The sequence below is a fragment of the Hyperolius riggenbachi genome, chromosome 3 (assembly GCF_040937935.1).
Source record: "Hyperolius riggenbachi isolate aHypRig1 chromosome 3, aHypRig1.pri, whole genome shotgun sequence".
Lineage (NCBI taxonomy): Eukaryota > Metazoa > Chordata > Amphibia > Anura > Hyperoliidae > Hyperolius > Hyperolius riggenbachi.
This window is the reverse complement of record NC_090648.1, coordinates 73,092,493-73,114,447: the sequence shown is the minus strand read 5'-3', so window position 1 is coordinate 73,114,447 and position 21,955 is coordinate 73,092,493. Positions and strand designations below refer to the sequence as shown.

At 44.7% G+C, this 21,955-nt stretch overlaps 1 protein-coding gene across 1 annotated transcript in view; it reads right to left on the bottom strand.

Annotated features, from left to right (window-relative positions):
* KEAP1 (kelch like ECH associated protein 1) overlaps positions 1-21,955 on the bottom strand; it is a 58,301-nt gene that overhangs the window by 17,406 nt on the left and 18,940 nt on the right. The window contains exon 2 of the mRNA XM_068272210.1: positions 19,756-20,689. Within this exon, the coding sequence (XP_068128311.1) occupies positions 19,756-20,298 (543 nt within the window). The 5' untranslated portion in view covers positions 20,299-20,689. The remainder of the gene's footprint in view (positions 1-19,755; positions 20,690-21,955) is intronic.

The window sequence follows — 21,955 nt, the reverse complement described above, 5'->3', positions numbered from 1 at the left end:
GTCCTTACCTCTGCCTTTGGGCAGGGTCCTCCTCCTTTTGTGTCCTACCTGATCATGCACCTCCATTACTGAACCCATGCTATGCATCTGAGTGAACCTAACTTGCCTAATCTCCATGCTCCCCTCCAGTGACTGACTAAGCATTACCTGGTACTCATACTGTGCTGCATGATCTGGTCTTTCTTGTATTCAGGTATTGTCATTTTGCTGTATGTCACCCCAAAATGTTGTATGTATCCCTATCTATTGTCCAGCGCTGCGTAATATGTTGGCTCTTTATAAACACAATAAATAAATAAACAAAACATCCCACTGTCTGACTGATGCCTTAGTTTCATGCACTCAGGAGCCAGAAAATGTACATTCGAATATGGCCTCATACAACATGTACGAGAACCGTCACCCGGCAGGGATCAGGACTAGATCCTGCAAGGTTCAGGTCCGAGTTTGTACAGATGCGAACCTATTCTGTAGCTATGGGGGTGGCAAGCTGACGAAGCAACGTGTGACGATTAGCGGCCACTAGGCTGACTGCTGTCGTTGCTAAGCTATAATTAGGGATTGGGGTCCACTAGGCAGATTGCTGTTGCTGCTATGCTATGGGGAGGGATCGGGGTGCTCTAGGCTGATTGCTGTTGCTGCTATGCTATGGTGAGGGATCAGGGTCCACTAGGCTGACTGCTGTCGCTGCTATGCTATGGTGAGGGATCGGGGTCCACTAGGCTGATTGCTGTTGCTGCTACACTATATAAGGCAGAGCCTGTCACACCAGGTCCGTGATTGAGGATTGGGCGGTGGGGGGTTGCCTCAGCATTAATACTTATCTGTTCTGTCATAATCCCTCCAGACAGGTAGTCCCTCGATATTTTAGCCATGGCCGTTTTTTGTTTTTTTTTTCAAAATCTCTGCCAAGGTTCTGGCCATGCTACCTGCGTTGCCATGGCCCAAACCCAGCTTGGCAGCCACAGCTTTGGTGAGGGGGTGGGCGGGCGGTGGAAGGTTATTTGTGAGTTGATTACATCGGATAAGGTAAGTATGTAATCACGAGAAGCCCCTGATCCTGCTGCATTAAGCTGCACCATCATGACTGATCAGTAGCGTCTGAATCACACACCTGAAACAAGCATACAACTAATCCAGTCAAGCTTCAGTCAAAAACATCTAATCTGCATTCTTGTTCAGAGTCTATGGCTAAAAGTATTAGGGCGCGTATACATATCCAATTTTACCACTAACCTGTAGAATGAAGGCTTACCTATACAATCTGTTCCTTGTATTCAAAATCTGTTGGCCCTCACACTGCATGGAAGTGGTAAACCAGGCCAATCAAAAGTGGATGTGCGTACACACCCATAGAGGCAGAGGATCAGCGGGACAGGCAGGCATTTAGCAGTGTTTAAAAAAGGAAAGAAAAAGGTCTGCCTACACATTATCTCACTTCAGGTTCTCCTTAAATCATACCAAACTGCCCCCCATGCAGTGCACAGTGTAGCGATATTAACTGTGTCAAGCACAGCTGCTTCCCGATAGCCAATCCTGGATCCTGAAAAAACAAACAATCCTAAAGGCTCGTACACATGTCTGACTGAAGCCAACGACGGGTCCGTCGGCACCTCCTTGGACAGGCGGTGCTGGCGGATCGTTCAGAAACAGCCTTATCAGTCCGCCGACAGACTGTACACATGCTGTACTGTCTGCTGAAAACCCGCCCAGTGGGAGGTGCCGACGGACCAGTCGTTGGCTTCAGTCAGACATGTGTACGAGCCTTAAAGGACTCACGAGGTGACATGATGAGATAGACATGTGTATGTACAGTGCACACAAATAACTATGCTGTGTTCCTTTTTTTTTTTTCCTTTTTTTCTTTCTCTGCCTGAAAAAGTTAAAAATCAGGTATGTAAGTGGCAGTTCCTGTCCGGGTCGGGACCGGGTCGGACTCTAGCGTAACCCTCACTGATGAGGAATTGCAGCCATAAAACACTGAGGATTTTTATAAAATCACATCGCTCCAGTGTGAACACTCACATAGGATAACATTAGCAAGAGCTTTTAAAATCACAAAACGCTTAGAAAAGCTCTTGTAGTGTGAACGGGGCCTAAGGGTGTGTACACGTGCCATGTTAAGCTCAATCTTCCGAGAGGCACTGTGGGGTACAAACGCCATACAGATGTGTCACTCTGCCACGCTAGGATAAAAGGGCCACGCTGTGTACAACCAGGAAGTGTCCAGCCGTGTGCGAATTTGGAAGCACTTCTCATTCCACACGCTTTAAAAAAAAAAAAATATTGATTGATTTCCATGGCTGATCTGTGTACAGAATTATTTAGAGCACACCTAAAGTGAGAGTAATGTGTAGGCTGACATTCTATTTCCTTTTAAATTGAACATAAAGTGAGGTAACTTTCCTCAGGTTACATACATATGTAGAAGGAAGGCTCTGGATACCATGGAACCTCCATGATCTATTGCTTTGTACCAGTGCCATGCCCCAGTGAAGTTATATGACATGCTGGGTGGAATAGCCCTTCGGCCCGGGCAGCCATCAGAAATCCTTGTGCCCCCGAGTGCTTCCGAACACAAGCGCATCCGGGCTCACGCATGTACACTACGGATGCACCTGTCTTCAGAAGCACTCGGAGGCATGAGAACTTTTTAAGGCTGCCCCGAGGAAGGCTGAAGACAGAGATGGTCACATGACTTCACCGGAGGATGGTCCTAGAGTCTAGACCAGGCATGGGCAAACTCGGCCCTCCAGCTGTTACGGAACTACAAGTCCCACAATGCATTGCAGGAGTCTGACAGCCACAGTCATGACTCAAAGGCAAATGCATTGTGGGACTTGTAGTTCCGTAACAGCTGGAGGGCCGAGTTTGCCCATGCCTGGTCTAGACGGATGGGAAAGACTGAGGACCGGAAAGGCTCTAAAAGGTGGCCACAGACACAATATAATACAATGACCTGATTTTATGCCAAGTTAATAAAGATCGGATCTCCCGAAAAAAATGAAAGCTTTTTTTTCCCATTCCACTGAAAAATCCAATCGGATTTACCTTTTTTTTATCAATCCTGAATGCTGGAAAATTTTCATCAATTTTTCTTAAGATTGTATGGTGTGTGTTAGATTGGCAATTTATTAATATACACACCCTAGCAATTTTCTCAGAGTTTCCAATCATTTTTATCATAATTGGGGAAAAATTGAACATGTGTGTGGTACACATTGTAACATTTCAAAAATATGACCAATCAGTCAGAAAAATGGATTGCAATTCTTGAATTGAACAGATATTTAAAAGATTGTATGGTGTGTGGCCCCCTTAAAGGGGCCTATACACTTACCGATTTTCCCGTCGATATACAGCCGAGTCGATCACTGTGATCGAATCAACTGTGAAATCGTTGCGCAAACGCCAACAGAACGATCGATTTTCGTCCAAAATAGATTGTTCCCGTTGATCTTTCCGTGCAGAAGATTTCGCTCGATCGCCTGCGGGTCAGGAGAGCATCGATAGCGGCGTTCGAATGCCCGACGACAGACGCTAGCGGCAATACATTATCTGATCCGGCTGGCACGAGTCCCCGCTGTTTCTTCTCCGCGCTGGGCTCTGGGTCCGGCAGGCTTCACTTCTTCATGTTCCAGCAGGAAGTTTAAACAGTAGAGCGGCCTCTACTGTTTAAACTTCCCCGGACAGGAAGTACAGTGAACCTGGAGCCCAGGGCGGAGGAGAAGACAGCGGAGACACAGTGATCGAATTCTCTCCCGATTCGATTAAAAAAAAAAAAAATTAAATCAAATGGTCGATCGTATAGCCAAAATCACTAGATGCATGTATGGCCACCTTAACTGCTTTTTTCCCCTTTAACCCTTATCAGCTGCAGAGTTTGTTTCTGCAAAGTTAAGTAACTGAACAGCTATGCATACCTACAGAAAAACTGTTTTTTATGTTAGTTTTCACTCCAAAAAAATTACAAATGAATTTAATTATTTACTATTTCTATGCAATGACAGATCCTAGCACTGCTGTTCTATAAGCTGGGAGGACTTGCTTTTGTTCACAAGTAATATCACCTCTGTATAAACAATAAAAAGAATGAGTATTAGCCCAGACTGTAACTCCGATTTTAAGGTGTACATAAAAATTGTGGCTAAAATGCAATTTTAACTATGCACAGTGCGTGTCATAGCAGCTTCGGAAGGGAAGCAGCGTTTGTAGGAGTGCTTAAAGTGGATCCGAGATGAACTTTTACTCATTGCATAATTGTGTTCCTTTCCTATTGTTTATAGGGCATTCCTCATTCCTGTGTTTTAATACTCTAATTCCCTATAAACTAAACAAGCCTCTCCCACAGCCTTTCAGAGAGCCTTGGCACTGTAGCAAGGGCTCATGGGAGCTCAGTCTGGGCAGGAGGAGGGGGAGGTATTACTTGCCAGAAAATTCTTGAGGCAGAGCGGAGGAGGGAGGAGGATGGGGGATTAGGCTGAGTGCTGAAGATGCAGATAAGCTTTTGCCTGTGTGTAATGTTTACAAACAACATGGCTGCTGTTGTATCACAGGAGGAAGAAATAAATATTATATTGAAGCTGTCTGCAGCTAGATTTGCTGTGTAAACTATATAAACTTTAGATAAGATATATAGACAAGTTACTTGTTCTTTCATCTCAGATCCGCTTTAATTGGTATATCAACTATGCTCCGGCCACATAAAACCAAAAGAATACAGACTAGATAGATATAAAAAAAAAAAAAAAAAAAAAAGAATTATGAAGAACTCAACACCAAATAAGATTCTCAATACAGTTTACAGATAAAGTACATAGTGGAGTGTGATGTCTAAGCATATATAAAGCACCTATATGTGTAGGCTGGGGAAAAAAAAAAAAAAAACACTAAAAAAAAAAACTAAAACTGACTGCCCCTTTAACACTAAGGGCTGGTTCAGACGGACGCTTGCGGAGCGTTTACCGCAAGCGTTCGGACCGTCGCGGTAAACGCTCCCATTCAAGTGAATGGGAGCGTTTACACCGAGCTTTTGCGCGCTTTTACCCGAACGCGGCGTTTGGGTCCCGATTTTCGCGAGCGTTCGGGCTGCCCCTGGAAGCAACATGTAGCTTCCAGGGAGCGGCCAACCGCGACGGCTAATGTTCCCCTACGGGGAAAAAAAACACGACCGCATCACGACGCGACCGAAGGCTACTGAAAGCCTGACCGCGCAGCCGCCGCAACGCCCCCAGACGCGACGCCACACAGACGTCCGTCTGAACCAGCCCTTAGTCATCATAAAACAATATTGCCTTCTGGCTTTAGCCGCTCTACATTCCAAGGACATGATCACTACGGCAACCTACAAGTGACAAAACAATGACCCCATTGTATAAAACTTGATACACCATCAGCATGACGAGGGGAAAGCACCGTACAATACAGCGAGTAACACAGCGTAACCGTGCAAGAGAAAGGTCTCTGGATCACATTACAGAGGGCCAATAACGTGTCATGTGACCGGCTGCCTCCTGTTCCTGGAGAGACACTACAGACATCCCAGTCTATAGAACGCACAACATGGGAACTCGTCTCCAAATCCCCAAGAGGAGATTTTCTCCAACTAGTTTGCATATGGATCTTATTAATACTACACTATAAATCCAAGAGCATTCCAATGGCTAATGTGAATTTCCCTCTCGTCTGCTAAAAGGCTGACATCAGCGCTACACAAATCATTTTGCATTTTATTAACAAAGGATTTGTTCACATTCTAAATCGCCAGCGCTATCGCAAGCGCTGAGCGATTTACAGAGCGATTTTCAAAGCGCTTTTGCTGATCGATTAAGATTTTCACTTCCTGACGTCCGTTAGGAAGAGATCTCTGACCCAGAAATGAATAAATACAATGTATTTATTCTTAAAAGTGCTCGGGAAATCACTATACAAAGCGCTTTTTCAAGTGCTTTGTGATTTCCCTATACCTTCCATTGAGCAAAAACACTCAGAAAATGGTACATGTAGCACGTTTGGGATTTTAATAAAATAGAAACGCTCACATGTGAACACTGTCATAGGAAATCATTGCACAATTGCTTTTAGGGCGATTTGAGAAAGTGTGAACGAGTCCTAAGGCCCCATTCACACTTGAGCCTTTTACGGGTGATTTCGGCAAAACGCTAGCGCTTTTTAAAGTGCTAGTATAATAAATCCCTATGGGCCCATTCTCACTTGGGCGATTTGCATTAATCGCTGGTGATTAACGCAAATCGCCAAATGCAAACGCGTAGCCTGCACCATTTTCAGGCAATTTCCCGGCGATTGCGTTTCAGTGCTATAGAAGCGCTAAATGCAATGGCGGAAAAATCGGTACAGTGTCCAGTGATTTTTCCACGTGAAATCGTGGAAAAATCACTCCCACAAAATGCCAGCGATTTCAAGTGTGAATGGGGCCTAAGGCCTCAGACACACTGCATAGCGCTTTGCGATCAGTCAGCGCTGCATTTGCAAAAAAAAAAACAAAAAACAAAAAAAAAAAAAAAAACAAAAAACAAAAAAAAAAAAAAAAAAAAAAAAAACACGAAAAAGGTTGTCAATCAGGATTTTTTTAAAAACTGTGATTGCTGCAATTTTGACTTGCATCAATCAGAGCGGGTTTCTTTTGAAATGCAAACGCAACCCTGATAGATCAAAAAGCGCTCTGCAGTGTGACCCAGGCCGAAAAGTTGTCATTTATCGAGTTTATGGTTTACAAAGAAAATAATATATATATTTAAGCGGGGGTCACGCTTCAGTCCATGGAAAAATGGAAACTTTTACGCGGACGAAACTTCACTGTTGGCGGACAGCCAGCTGAGAGCAGCTGACTGTTGGCAATAGGGAATCGCATGTGATGTGAGAAACAAAAATTAAAAAGAAGCAATGCTGTTTTACCTCTATAAGAAATTGCACATTGCTCCCACTGCACTGCAGTTGTACATTGGGAACGCTTTTTTGCATTTGCCCAAAAACAAAAAACCACAAACAAGCAATTTGTGACCCATGCCTTAAAGAGGAGCTGTTAGGTATAGGGTCTCAGAGAAAAACACATATATCAGTAGCTAAAGATTGGCTGTACTTACATTACATATGCATTTCACTGTCCACGTTTGGATTTCACAGAATTTGTATATAGTATATGCAGAGATAGATGCTCCTGACAGCTCATGGCAGGCTCCATGTTTGTGAAGCCAAATGTGTCGTCATGTCCTGCCTGCTTCTGATCACAGATAAGCTCGTTCTTGAACAACACGGTGTGCAGTGAATATTAATGAGCCATGTGGCTAAGAACAATAGCTGACTCCTGCAGTGTAGTCTGCCCGGAGATTTATCAGTGCTACGCTCTGGACTGATTACACAAGCTGCTGTACCGTCTCATTAGCAGCCGAGGGGAGGGCCCCAGAATGCTTTGCAGTTTAGCTGCGGCTTGCGTCTTTATGGGTCTATAACAGACTTTAAGATAAGCACACATCAAAGGTAACTGAAATGTTTATCTTCACTAATGGCTTTTGAGCTTCCTTCTAAACTGTTTAACACAGGAGAATAGAGGTTTAAATTAGCTTCTGCAGCCTGACAGTTACTCTTTAAAGAAAAACCATAACCAAGAACTGAACTTCATCCCAATCAGTAGCCGATATCCCCCTTGCCCATGAGAAATCTTTACCTTTTCTCAAACGGATCATCAGGGGGGGGCTGTATGGCTGATATTGTGGTGAGACCCCTCCCCCAGTGGTCCTGACAGTTTCCTGTCTGTGAATCTCGTTGCATTGTGGGAAATAACAGCTGTGTACAGCTGGGTCAAACTGCCAAAAAAGCAAGCAGCATCTCCTTCCACTGACATCACCTGCCAGCAGTGAAAATGTCACTATGTGGTAAATGTCAGAATGTAAATCAGGCAAAGGAAAGTTTTTACAATGGGCAAACACTGACTAAATCATCCATACATAATTATTGTAAAAATAAAGCACTTTCTTACTACATTATTTTCACTAAAGTTCCTCTTTAACCATTTATGCCACCTGGACGTGATTGTCACGTCCAGGCGGCTGCTGTATCGCTGTTGTGCACACACACGTTGCCTCCCGTTAGCCCGTAGATCAATGAATGGGAACCTGGTCCCCATACATTGAACCAAGTCCCCGGTAGAAAGATCGGCTGCTTCTTATCAGAAACTGCTGTCTTTCTAACAAAAAAAAAAACGTTTCCCGTCCTCTTTACACTTCCTGAAAGCGAGTGTGTTTGCTTCCAGGATTACATTTTTTTGTTACTGTGGCCATCTTGTGGCCAAATAGTAAAACTACATCTACATACATTTTACATGAAATAAACAGACAATACATTTAAAATTAACTATTTATGTCCCACACCAAAAATTAGCCAAATAAAATTTTTAATGGGAAAAAAAAAAAAAAAAGTTTTTTTTTTTTTTTTCCCATTAAAAATGTTATTTGGCTAATTTTTGGTGTGGGACATAAATAGTTCATTTTAAATGTAATATTGTCTGTTTATTTCATGTAAAATGTATGTCTGAACTTTTTAAATATGGATGTGAAGAGGGTATATTACGATATATTTTTTTTTAATTCTAAGCTTGTAAATAGTGATGGACACAACTGAAAAAATGTTTCTTTCCAAAAAAAAGGGCGCCATAAATTGCGATAGGGATATAATTTAAATGGTGTAATAACCGGGACAAATGGGCAAATAAAATACATAGGTTTTAATTGTGGTAGCATGTATTATTTTAATGCTATAATGGCCAAATACTGAGAAAAATGATTTTCCTATTTTTTTTTTCCTAATACTCCTGTGAAAATGCATTTAGAAAAAAAATAATTCTTTGCAAAATGTACCAAAGAAGGCCTAATTAGTGGCGGAAAAAACAAGATATAGAGCAATTCATTGTGATAAGTAGTGATAAAGTTATTGGCGAATGAATGGGAGGTGAAAATTGCTCTGATGCATGAGGTGAAAAATCCCTGCGGGCTGAAATGGTTAAAGGGCAACTGAAGTAAAAGTAATATGGAGGCTGCATATTTATTTCCTGTTGATCCTCTGCCTCTAATACTTTTAGCCACAGACCCTAAACAAGCATGCAACAGATCAGGGTTTTTTGACAATGACAGATCTGACAAGATTAGCTGCATGCTTGTTTCTGGTGTGATTCAGACACATCTGCAGCCAAATAGACCAGAAGGGGTGCCAGGCAACTGGTATTGTTTAAAAGGGAATAAATATGGCAGCCTCCACATACATCTCGCTTCAGTTGTCCTTTAAAATTGAAGACCTTTGCAAAATGCAGTATGTGACCATGGCGGGACTTCTACTGGACTCAGCCTCAGAAAGTACCAGACCTTGTTGCAGTTAATTTATTACAGCAAGCTTCATGATAAAAAAAAAAAAAAAAAAAAAAAAAAAAACTTAATATAAAAGCAAACCTAAACCTATTACTGGACATGATGTATTTTGCAGCACCTGCCAGTATAGCCGGTGTAAACGGACATGTTTGTTCTGTGTACACAGGTCTATTTTTGTATGGATTCTTGTTGCTGATGATTTAGCCATTACTCAGGCTAGGTTCACAGTGGTCAGTTGCATAATGCACATGTTATAATGATTGTGAACTGCAATGGAGACTGCACATAGATTTTAATATAAAGCCAGCATGCAGCGAATTACAAGAATGTGATTATTTACAATGCAGTACTGTGAACAGGCTCATAGCATTGTATGGGCAGTGAGTTGCCATGCAGAATTATCCTGCAACGCAAGTGACCACTGTGAACAGGGCCCTACTCTATGTTTTAGAGGCTTTGTCTATTTATACTCAAGGCCTTGTGGTCATTCCTGATCACCGTACGCAAAAAAAGGCACTTCATGTACTCGTGTCAGACCTATTAGAGGAACTGTTATACAATGTTTTTGCAGTTATTTTTACCTTCTCTTTAGATACTAATAGAGATAATTTACTATTTATATTTTGAAAGTTCCAGTGTTCTCCTCCGAAATTTTTTCCAGCCGGGTGGCATGAAAAAGTAGCCAGGTGGGGCGAGATGAGAATACAGGGCTGGCACTTCTCTGCACAATGCTACGTACACACATGCGACAACGATCGTTCGTTGAGGACGAACGAACTTTTAATTGATGAAAGAACGACCTAAGTAAAGTTAGTTTTTAAATGTGTGTAACGATCTGATCATTAGAACGAACGTTACATCACGTAAAGCAACTATTGCGCTTGCGCATAAAAATGAGAAGTTTCATGGAGAAATAGCGAAATGCGCATGCCAAGCCTAGTACGAACGACCGTTTCCAACGATGTACTACTTTTGCAAACGATCATCGTTGAAAAAAATCCGCCAAGCTAGATCGTTCGTATTTAACGATCTAGCTCGTCCGTCAGACTTAATGATCGTTGGTTGCTTTTTTTTAAATGATCGTCGTTTGAAACGATCGGGGAACGATCGTTTCAAACGACTATAGTCGCATGTGTGTATGCACCTCAATTCTGCTTACAGCAGAGGAGCAGGTGAGCCAATGCCAGCCAGGTGCTCCCAAAAACTAGCCAGGTAGAGAACCCGGCTAAAAGAGCCTGTGGAGAACTCTGTTGTGCAACTTTTTTTGTTTTCATACCTAGCTTCTCTGAACAGTGTATTTAACCCCCTTGCCGTTCCAATTATGTCGGCAAGGGGGCGACGCAGCACTTTTTTTTTTTTTTTTTTTTTTTTTTTTTTATTCATGTAGCTAGCCTAGCGCTAGCTACATGATAGCCGCTGACAAGCAGCATCCCCCTACCTACTCCGATCGCCGCTGGCGATCTTTGCAAGCAGGTAATAGTGCTTGGCTTCCCCAGTCGCCATGGCGACGAGCGCGATGACATCACCGAAGTCATTGACGTCGGGACGTCAGAGGGAATCCCGATCCACCCCTCAGCGCTGCCTGGCACTGATTGGCCAGGCTGCGCAAGGGGTTTGGAGGAGGGGGGGGGGGGGGGGGGGCGCGCCGGGTAGCGGCGAATCAGCGGTGATCGAGATTTGCACGCAGCTAGCAAAGTGCTAGCTGCGTGCAATGAAAAATAAAAATTGTGAAAAATCGGGCCAGCGGGGCCTGAGAAATCCTCCTACGCAGGTTACCCCGAGCTCGGGATAACCGGCAAGGAGGTTAAAAGAAAAAAACAAAACAAAATAGGAACATCAGTGGATGATCTGCAGAATAAAGAGGTTTGGCTCGCAATAAGGCAATTCTACAATGAGGTGATCACCCTTCCCCCCCCCAAAAAAAAAGATAAAGTTCCTTTAAAAAAAAAAAATCCCTTAAAAAGGACACGAGAGAAATATGGAGGCTACCATATTAAGGGCCTTTCTCCACTAGCCTGCGATTTGCTGCTGATCGCAAATCGCAAGGTACATTAAATTAATGGAAACTGCAGCAGCAATTTCCATTAGTGCGATCCGATTGCGATGCGATTTTGGTCAAAGCGCAATCGTCGTCCTGCCGCGTTTTGTATGCGATTGAGCTGGACTATAATGAGTATAGTAGCACAATCGCATGGTGGAAATTGAGACGCGATTGCGATCGCGATCGGAATCGCGATCGCATTCCATAGTGGAAAAGAGCCCCAAGTTCCTTTAAACATTGCAAATTGCCTGGATGTTGTGCTAATCCTCTGCCTCGAATGCAGATTTACTGTCTGATCGGTTATTTTCCACATTTCCGATCTGATTTTGGAAATAATCGATCGGACAGTAAAATCTGCCAGAATATCTCATTGCGTGTATACAGTATAGCATAATACTTTCAGTCATAGACCCTGAGCAAGTATGCAGATCAGCTGCTCTGACTGAAGTGTGACGGAATTAGCTGCATGCTTGTTTCAGGTGTGTCATTCAGACACTACCGATTACAGATTGATCAGCAGGATGCCAATATTAGAGGCAAAGAATGATTTTGAAAATTATTTTCGTAGTGATCTGAAAAAAAAACAAAAAAAAAAATTCGATCCAGTTATCAAATCGGGAGCAGTTTGGACGTGTCAGAAATGAATGTTCTGACCTGCCGATCGGATGGGAAATTGCATGGTGTGTACCTAGTATTAGAGGCTGGTAATCAACAGGACTGCCAGGCAACTGGTGTGGTTTGATATATGTTTAACTTTAAAGGTTATTATGCTGTTGCTTCTCATTTAGTGCAGAGTGGAAGTTCTGAGTTCAGGTCTGCTTTAAAGGGAAGGTTCAGGGAGGGTGGGTAAAAAATAAAAATCAAATTCCACTTACCTGGGGCTTCCTCCAGCCCGTGGCAGGCAGGAGGTGCCCTCGCCGCCGCTCCGCAGGCTCCCGGTGGTCTCCGGTGGCGCGCCCGACCTGGCCAGGCCGGCTGCCAGGTCGGGCTCTTCTGCGCTCCAAGGCCCGGAACTTCTGCGTCCCACGCCGGCGCTCTGACATCGGACGTCCTCCGGGCTCTACTGCGCATGCGCAGAACTACTGGAGGAAGCCCCAGGTAAGTGGAATTTGATTTTTATTTTTTGCCCACCCTCCCTGAACCTTTCCTTTAAAGGAGACCTCTAGAGATTGTTGCATAAATAGTATCAATCTACTAGGAAAGGCAAGAGGCCCAATGCAGGAAGTGCCGGTAATATTGCCGTGCACATTACTGATATGGTACTTACGTATTATACCATCCGAAGAGATTAGCAGTTCCTTGTTTAAAGAGAATCTGTATTGTTAAAATCACACAAAAGTAAACATACCAGTGCGTTAGGGGACATCTCCTATTACCCTCTGTCACAATTTCGCCGCATTAAAAGTTGTTAAAAACAGTTTTAAAAAGTTTGTTTATAAACAAACAAAATGGCCACCAAAACAGGAAGTAGGTTGATGTACAGTATGTCCACACATAGAAAATACATCCACACACAATCAGGCTGTATACAGCCTTCCTTTTGAATCTCAAGAGATCATTTGTGTGTTTCTTTCCCCCTGCATCTCTCATGCACTGAAGTTTCAGGCTGCTCTTTTCTTCCTGCAAACAGCTGTGCCCTTGTCTGAATTTCCTCAGTATGTGAAAGCCCAGCCAGCTCAGAGGACGATTTATGCAGCTTGTAAAAGATAAGAGAGAAGAGAGAAGCTGCCCTTATCTAAATAACACAGGCAGTGTGCAGAGAGGGGCCTGGAGGGGGGAGATGCATCACAGAACCACAACACTGAAGAACTTGGCAGCCTTCCAGACACAGGCTGACAAGTCTGACAAGAGAGAGACAAGTTGATTTATTACAGAGACTGTGATAGCAGAAAGTGCTGCAGTAAGCCAGAACACATTAGAATAGCTTTTGGAACTTGTAGAATCATAAAAAACAGGATGCAATTTTTGTTATGGAGTCTCTTTAAGTTCTGTTTGCTCCACTACCAAGATTTAACCCTTTTTGAACAGCTGGAAGAGAGGTGAAGAGGGTGTATAGCTGGGCTGCTCCTTCGTCTTAATAGAGTATCCAGCCCCGGCCAGTAACACACAGAGAGAGGTCAGGAGGGTGCATAGTTTGTCTGCTCCATCTTCTGTAATGAGACCCCTGCGACAGAAGACGACCTCCCGGGGGTGCTGCAATCACGCTTTGTGCAGCTAAGATGCAGTCGACACCCCCTCCTTCAAAAGCCTTTAAGAGATGAACTTTTACTCATTGCATAATTGTGTTCCTTTCCTATTGTTTATAGGGCATTCCTCAAGCCAAATAGTTTTTTGTTTTTATACTCCAATTCCCTATAAACTAAAGAAGCCTCGCCCACAGGTTTTCAGAAAGCCAAGGCACTTTCAGACAGTAGCAAGGGCTCATGGGCGCTCAGTTTGGGCAGGAGGAGGGGGAGGTATTACTAGCCAGAGATTTCAGAGGCAAAGAGGAAAAGGGGGGGGAGGGGGGGGGGGCAGATAAGCCTGCCTCTGTGTAATGTTTACAAACAACATGGCTGCTGTCATTGTATCACAGGAATAATCAATCATATTCTATTAAAGCTGTTTGCAGCTAGATTTGCTGGGTAAACTATCTAAACTTTAGATAAGATATATAGACAAGTTACTTGTTATAGTTAGTTTTTCATCTCGGATCCACTTTAACTTGGCAACAGAGCATTACACTGACACGGGACCTGGTGTAATTGAAAGTCAGGACTTTCAGCTTTTTAAAAAGGGTTAGATCTTGGTAGTGGAGCAAACAGGACTTAAACAAGGAACTGCCAAACTCTTCAGGTGGTATAATACGCAAGTACCACTGGTACTAATAACAGCAGAGTACCACAATTAGCACCCTCCACAGTACATGGGTATTGCGAGTGTTGCTATCGTAAGGTGCAAGAAGCAAGTATTGTAACACGTTACCAAAGCAATGCTTGCTGTGAGTTGCCTGTGCTTGGAAATATTACCACTGGTTTGTGCATCTGGTTCCATACGGCTATTATGGCACTTTTCTGGAGATCTCCAGATTAAAGAGAACCTGAGGTGGCTTGTAAGAATCCTATTAGCACACAGAGGCTGGGTCTGCATATAATGCCCAGCCTCTGTTGCTATACTGTTTCCCCCCAGGCCCCCCCTGCGCTCTGCTGTCCCCTATAAATCAAACGCCCTGCTAGCGACATCGTTAGCAGGCTGTTTACATCTGCACTGTCACTCTCTGCCGCTCCCCCGCCTCCTCTATGTTGCCGCTCCCTGCCTGCGTCACTTCCCTCTCCACCGATTGGAGGGAAGGGACGCAGGTGGGGAGCGGCGATAGAGAAGGCGGGGGAGCGGCGCTGAGTGACAGTGCAGATGTAAACAGCCTGCTAGCGATGTCGCTAGCAGGGCGTTTGATTTATGGGTGACAGCAGAGAGCAGGGGGGCCCTGGGGGGCAGCAGTATAGCAACAGAGGCTGGGCATTATATACAGACCCAGCCCTCTGTGTGCTAATAGGATTCTTACAAGCCACCTCAGGTTCTCTTTAAGCAGATGGTCACTTTTATGAACTTGCCGGAGTACCTACCCAACACCCCACCAGTTCCTGTTGTGCAGCCAGGACGACTATCGCAAAAATCGTAACATTTAAAATACATGTAAACTAATACAAATAAGAAGTGCGTTTCATCCAGAGTAAAAATGAGCCATAATTTACTTTTCTCCTATACTGCTGTCACTTACAGTAGGTAGTAGAAATCTGACAGAACCCACAGGTTTTGGACTAGCCCATCTCCTCATGGGGGATTCTCAGCAAAGCTTTTATCCTGTATAAAGACATTCTCTGAAAAAGGATTTATACAATGATTCTGGCCAGCCTCCCCATTCCCTGCACAGTTTTTTTTGGCAGTTGGACAGAACAACTGACATTCACTAGAAGCTTCGGAAACTAAACAAAACCCTGAGAATCCCCCATGAGGAGATGGGCTAGTCCAAAACCTGTCGGTTCTGTCAAGTTTCTGCTACCTACTGTAAGTGACAGCAGCATAGGAGAAAAGTAATTTATGGCTCATTTTACTCTGAAAGAAACACTTATTACTCGTATTTGTTTTGTTACAGCTGATACAAATCCTGCAATAAATCTGCAGTGTGTCTACTTCCTTCTTTCATGGAAGCAGACAGCAGGTGAACATCCTGTGTTTACAGATTGGCTACTCTGCCAAGGCAGCCAGCTGACACTGCCGAGAGATCAAATTACAGTGGTGATTAGTAACAGATAAGGAGGGGAATTAGACAGGCTAAACTCTCTAGATACATACAGGGTGCATTTCTCTATGTCTTTCTTCTGTCCTGTGCAAGAGTTCAGGTCCACTAAGCAGTCCACAACCTGAGGGGCTCAGTAGCCAGTATAGAGGAAGGGGCTTAGCAATGGAAGGAACAGGGGCTCAGCCACTTGGTGAGGAAGTGCTTTGGCTACAGTATTCATTTGGTCACTGTCACTGGAAGCCAAAGACGGTGGTTATAAACAAGCAGATGTTGGCCAGTAAGAAGCCTGCCAGTGTCCCCTGCGCTCTGACATGCTCTTATTTTCTCAATAAGATAAGATCAACAAACAGAGGCCTTGCATGGAAATCTTTCCCTTTTATATAAGTGGCACCCAAACATGCAGAAACATTCCAACTCCTCTGCACGGTCCTTGCGAACAAAAACAAACCTGTCTGATGTCTGGAAGCGCTTGTTTTCCACTTTGACCCTCAGTCACGGCCCAGCAAAACCAAACAATACCAGAATCCAGCACAAATGAATACTGCATTGAGGAGGAACAGTCTGTCCCATCCAGGAGCCAGCAACACAATTTAAAGTGGACCTGAACTCAGAACTCCTCTCTGCTCTAAAAGATACACAACAGCATAATAACCTATAAACAAAAACATGTATTTGTTACAGCTGGTAGAAATCCTAAAATCTGCAGTTTCTACTTCCTGATTCATGGAAGCATATTGTTTACAGCCTGTGCTTTCAAATGGGCTTATCTGCCGTGGCAGTCATGTAACACAGGGGAGAGATCAAATTACAACTAGTAATTATACACAAATGAGGGGGAATTAACCTCCCTGGCGGTAAGCCCGTGCTGAGCACGGGCTATGCCGCCGGGAGGCACCGCTCAGGCCCCGCTGGACCGATTTGCATAATTTTTTTTGCTACATGCAGCTAGCACTTTGCTAGCTGCGTGTAGCATCCGATCGCCACCGCTACCCGCCGATCCGCCGCGCCGCGGCCGCCCCCCCCCCCCCCAGACCCCGTGCGCTGCCTGGCCAATCAGTGCCAGGCAGCGCTGTGGGGTGGATGGGAGTCCCCTTTGACGTCACGACGTCGATGACGTCATCCCGCCCGTCGCCATGGCGACGGGGGAAGCCGACGGGGGAAGCCCTCCAGGAGATCCTGTTCTTTGAACGGGATCTCCTGATCTCCGATCGCCGGCGGCGATCAGAGGGGCTGGGCTATCATGTAGCGGCTATCTTATAGCGAGACTTTGTCTCGCTACATGAAGAAAAAAAATTTTTTTTTTAAAAAGCACTACTTTGCTGCCCCCTGGCGGATTTTTTTAAACCGCCAGGAGGGTTAAACAGGTCAAACTCTAAAATTCAGGGTGCATTTCTGTGATCGTTTCCATCTGTCCTGTGCAAGAGTTCAGGTCCACATTCAGGGCTTATTCACACTACGGTGGTTAGCAGGCGATTCCCACTAATCGCCAAAGCGCTAGCCCTTTTTAAAGTGGTAGTGCAATGGTAACTATATGTCAGTGATCTCACTGTCGACGATCACGGGCGTTTCCGTGATCAGCGGCAATCGCGTTGCATGCAGCATTTTGCCGCTATTCCCGAGCAATCGCGGTACAGTGCTTAAAGCGCGGATCACGATCTTCAGGAATCACAAGGGTGTCCAGTGTTTATTACCACGCTAATACCACCCGTGCAAAATGGTAGCACTAAGCACTACTGTTTTGCTACTTGCAGTGTGAATGGGCCCTAAAGGACAACTGAACAGAGTGATATGGAGGCTGCCACATTGATTTCCTTTTATGAAATACCAGTTGCCTGGCAGCCCTGCTGATCCTTTGCCTCATACGTTTAGCCATAGACCCTGAACAAGCATGCAGCAGATCAGTGGTTTCTGACACTATTGTCAGATCTGCCAAGATTAGCTGCATGCTTGTTTCTGGTGTTATTCAGACACTACTGCAGCCAAATAGCTCAGCACAGCTGCCAGGCAGCTGGTATTGTATAAAAGAAAATGAATATGGCAGCCTCCATATCCCTCTCGCTTCAGTTGTCCATTAAGCATCCAGCTACATGGACAACCGTTAGGGGATGAACTAAAAAGGTTAGGTGCCCAATGTAATGATGCAGCAGTCTAAATCCTGGTACACACTTTCAAATTTGATTGGCAAATGATTGTACCATTTTTACTACCTCTATGTAGTATGAGGGCCAAAAGATTGTGTGCAAGCTCTCTTTCTGCATGCAGGTGGTAAAACTGGTCAGTGATTGGCCAGTCAAAATCGAAGTGGATAATGCTGGGAATACACGATGAGATTTTTCAGTAGATTTATTGTCCGATCAATTTTCCGATTGTTTTTCCAATCTATTTCCATTAACGCCTATGAGAAAATCGGTCAGGAAAAAGATCGTAAATCAGATCAGACATGTCGGAAATTATCTATCGGACCAGCCATCTGCCAAAAAAATCTCATGGTGTATTCCCAGCATTAAAGCCTCGTACACACTTTCAATTATGATTGGCCAATCACTGACTATTTTACCATCTCTTTGTGGTATGGGGGATTAACAAATATTGAATACTATGAGCAGATTGCGTAGTTAACCCTCAAACTACATGAAGATGGTAATATTGGTCAGTGATTGGCCAATCATAATTAAGTGTGTACCAGGCTTAAAGCGAAGATCCAAGCTAAAACAAAGAACAAAACAAAAAAAAAATCCACTTTCCTGGGGCTTCCTCCAGCCCCTGGCAGCCGTCCTGTGCCCTCGCCGCAGCGCCGGTGGCTCCCGGTCTTCCCCGCTGCAGAAGCCGACCTCGCCAGGTCGGGTTTCCGGGTCGGCTTCTTCTGCGCGGGTCACGTGGTCCAGTCACGTCGACTGGACCACGTGACTGGACCACGTGACTGCACATGCGCAGTACAATCCTGATGACGTCGGCCGGACCACGTGACCTGCGCCGTGAGCGCACAAGAAGCCGACCTGGTGAGGTCGGCTTCTGCAGCAGAACACTGGGAGCCACCGGAGCTGCGGCGAGGGCACAGGACGGCTGCCGGGGGCTGGAGGAAGCCCCAGGTAAGTGGAGTTTGTTTTTGTTTGTTTTTTTAGCTTGGATGTTTCCTTTAAGGGCTCGTTTACACTGCAGGCATTTTTGGATTTTATTTATTTATTTATTTTAAGCGCCAGCGGTTTTTTAAAATTGCACCATGCTATCCTATGCGCTAGTTCAGATTAGGGCGATCCGTCCGCTTTCCGCTCAGAAGAGTGGCATGGACTATTTTCAGGGAGATCTTGCTGCAATGGAAGGTGTAGAAAAAACGCAAACCACTCACAAAATCGCTTTGTGCAGCAATTGCGTTCACGTTTTTATGAATAAATACATGGTATTTATTCTTTTCCAGATCAGAAAGTTCACTTCCTGACTAACGTCAGGAAGAGAAAATACGGAATCGCTCTGAAAAAAATGCCTACAAAAATGCTTACCAAAAACATACAACAAACAGAAATCACCGGGAAGGGGAAAAAAGAAAAAAATATGTGAACGAGGCCTTAGGGTACATAAACATCCAATTTTGACTGGCCAATTTTACCGCCTCCATGTAGCATGGGGGCCAACAGGGCTGTGGAGTCGGAGCAATATTTGGGTAGCTGGATTTGGAGTTGGAGAATTCTTATACTCCATTGCCCTGCAGGGGCTGTGAGGGGGGGGGGGGGGGGGGGGGGGGGGAGGGGGCGGCAGTCAGAGCTTTTTTTTTTTTAGGTACCTGGAGTTTAAGTCACAGTCAGAGGTTTCATAAACTGAGCCGTCTGAGGATATTTGTACCGGACTCCACAGCCCTGGATTTCCAATACTATTAACAGATTGTGTAGGGAAGTTCATATACTACATTGAATTGGTAAAATTGGTGTACACAAGTGTGTACACACCTTCAGCTACCTGGTTCCTGGGTTTTGTCCAGCCCTGCTAAATCTACAACTGCAGATTCCATTTCTACGTTTGCACCCCCCACCCAAGTCCCACACTGAGCACCTTCCACATCTCACCTCTCCAAAGTGCATATATATGTACTCCCGTGCTTTCTGATGAAGCTCTAGACAACCAATCTGCTCGGCAAAGCTGGCAATGCCGATGGCATTACTGGGGTCCAGCTCCTGGATGAGGAAGTCACAGCATGCCTTAACCACGCTGTCCATCTGGTACATGACTGCTCCATTCATGACGTGGATGACGCACTTCTCCCCGACGGAGATGCTGGCCGTGTACGCAAACTCCAGCAGCCGCTCCATGACCTTGGGGTGGACTCCATTGATGGGGACGGTCTCCATGCCGCATTCCCGGAGCCCGTTGGTGAACATGGCCCTGAAGACTGGGCTGCTGGAAGCCAGCACGATTTTATGCGCCATGAAATCCACCTGCAAGTCATTGTACTTGACCCTCAGCGTCACGTCGCAGAGCTGCTGGCTGAGCCGCAGCTCGTTCATGATCTGGAAGGCCTGATTGGTGTGATCGGCCAGCGAGTAGTGGAACTGGCGGTTTCCATAGTTCTTAGAAGGCGTGACTTCTGCCTGGCACTCTGTGGCATACATCCCCAGCGCACTACCAGCCAACCTTCAGTTGTTGCTCATCATCTACCACCACTGAGGAGGCCCAACACAATCCTTCCAAAAAAATTTAAATAAAAAAAAAAAAAAAGACAAAATGTTTTAAACAAACACTGAAATGTGTGCACGCTTCATATTATCCCGGGATTCTATAAATAAAAGTAATCCGACTTGAAGCTAGTCCATCCTTGAAGAAAGTAGGAATAGATTAATTCATGGTCTTAAGGCATAAAGCGGAGGATTTCACTTCTTACATGGCAGATACCCTTGGGACTGTCCAGGAAGGTAAAGATATAAATTAATCCATTCGGAATGTAGAAAGTCCAGCTAAAGGAAGTCTAAAAAGACGGCGTCTAGTTCATTTTTTGTTTGGTACCTGCAGACGAGACAGGAAACAGAAATACATGAGTGATAATTCTGGGCGTGTCCTAGTCACATGTCACAGCAAGGTTACATAGCGATACAGCGATTAGTAATTGCAGTCTTGCCGATATAATTACAAATCTGCCCCAAAGCCACTCCGCACACAAGGACTAGCAGAAATAAGTCTAAGGCCACATACAGACATCAGACCATAGTCTTTGGAAAATGAAAGATCACAGACCAATCTTACCACCCTTCATGTAGTATAAGAGCCATACTCTACTCAGTCTTTTCTATGGAGCTGAACTCCACATCAGGAAAAAATCTCTGCAGGCTGCTGCACACACAGATGCTGTACAGACACAAAAGATCAGTATCTGCAAAAGATCTGTTCCTGCCAAAAATCCATTCCTGCAAATTGCAATGATAGTCTATGAGATCTGCAGATCATCATACACACGATTTAACTGACATTCATCTACAGATCTGCAGATCTGAAAATCCATCCTGGTGGATCTGATCTGCAGATGAATGTCAGTTAAATCATGTGTGTATGATGATCTGCAGATCTCATAGACTATCATTGCAATTTGCAGGAATGGATTTTTGGCAGGAACAGATCTTTTGCAGAAACTGATCTTTTGTGTCTGTACAGCATCTGTGTGTGCAGCAGCCTGCAGAGATTTTTTTCCTGGTGTGGAGTTCAGCTCCATAGAAAAGACTGAGTAGAGTATGGCTCTTATACTACAGGAAGGGTGGTAAGATTGGTCTGTGATCTTTCATTTTCCAAAGACTATGGTCTGATGTCTGTATGTGGCCTAAGCTTGCTTACTTTGAAATTGTATATATAATACACAGCCACTCCAATGGCGGAAGACAGCATTCTGCACTTGCGTAGATCGTAAACATTGCTACTGGGATGAACACTCCCGGGTGCGGGAGCATGACCAAGGGGGCATGTGGTTGTGCATACACAGTAGCCATCAAATGGCTCAGTCGGCTAGCTTCCAGAGGGTCACAGCTGCTGAATGGACCGGACTGGAACTACAGCGAGGAACCTGAAGGACTACAGGGGGCTAGGAGCCCCGGGTAAGTTACACCAGGTGCCTTAGGTTTACTTAATGGACAACTGAAGTGAAAGGGATATAGAGGCTGCTATAATTTATTTTCTTTTAAGCAATACCAGTTGCCTGGAAGCCCTGCTGATCCATTGCCTCTAATATTTTTAGCCAAAGACTCAGAACAAGCATTCAGCAAAGTCAGGTGTTTCTGACCTTGA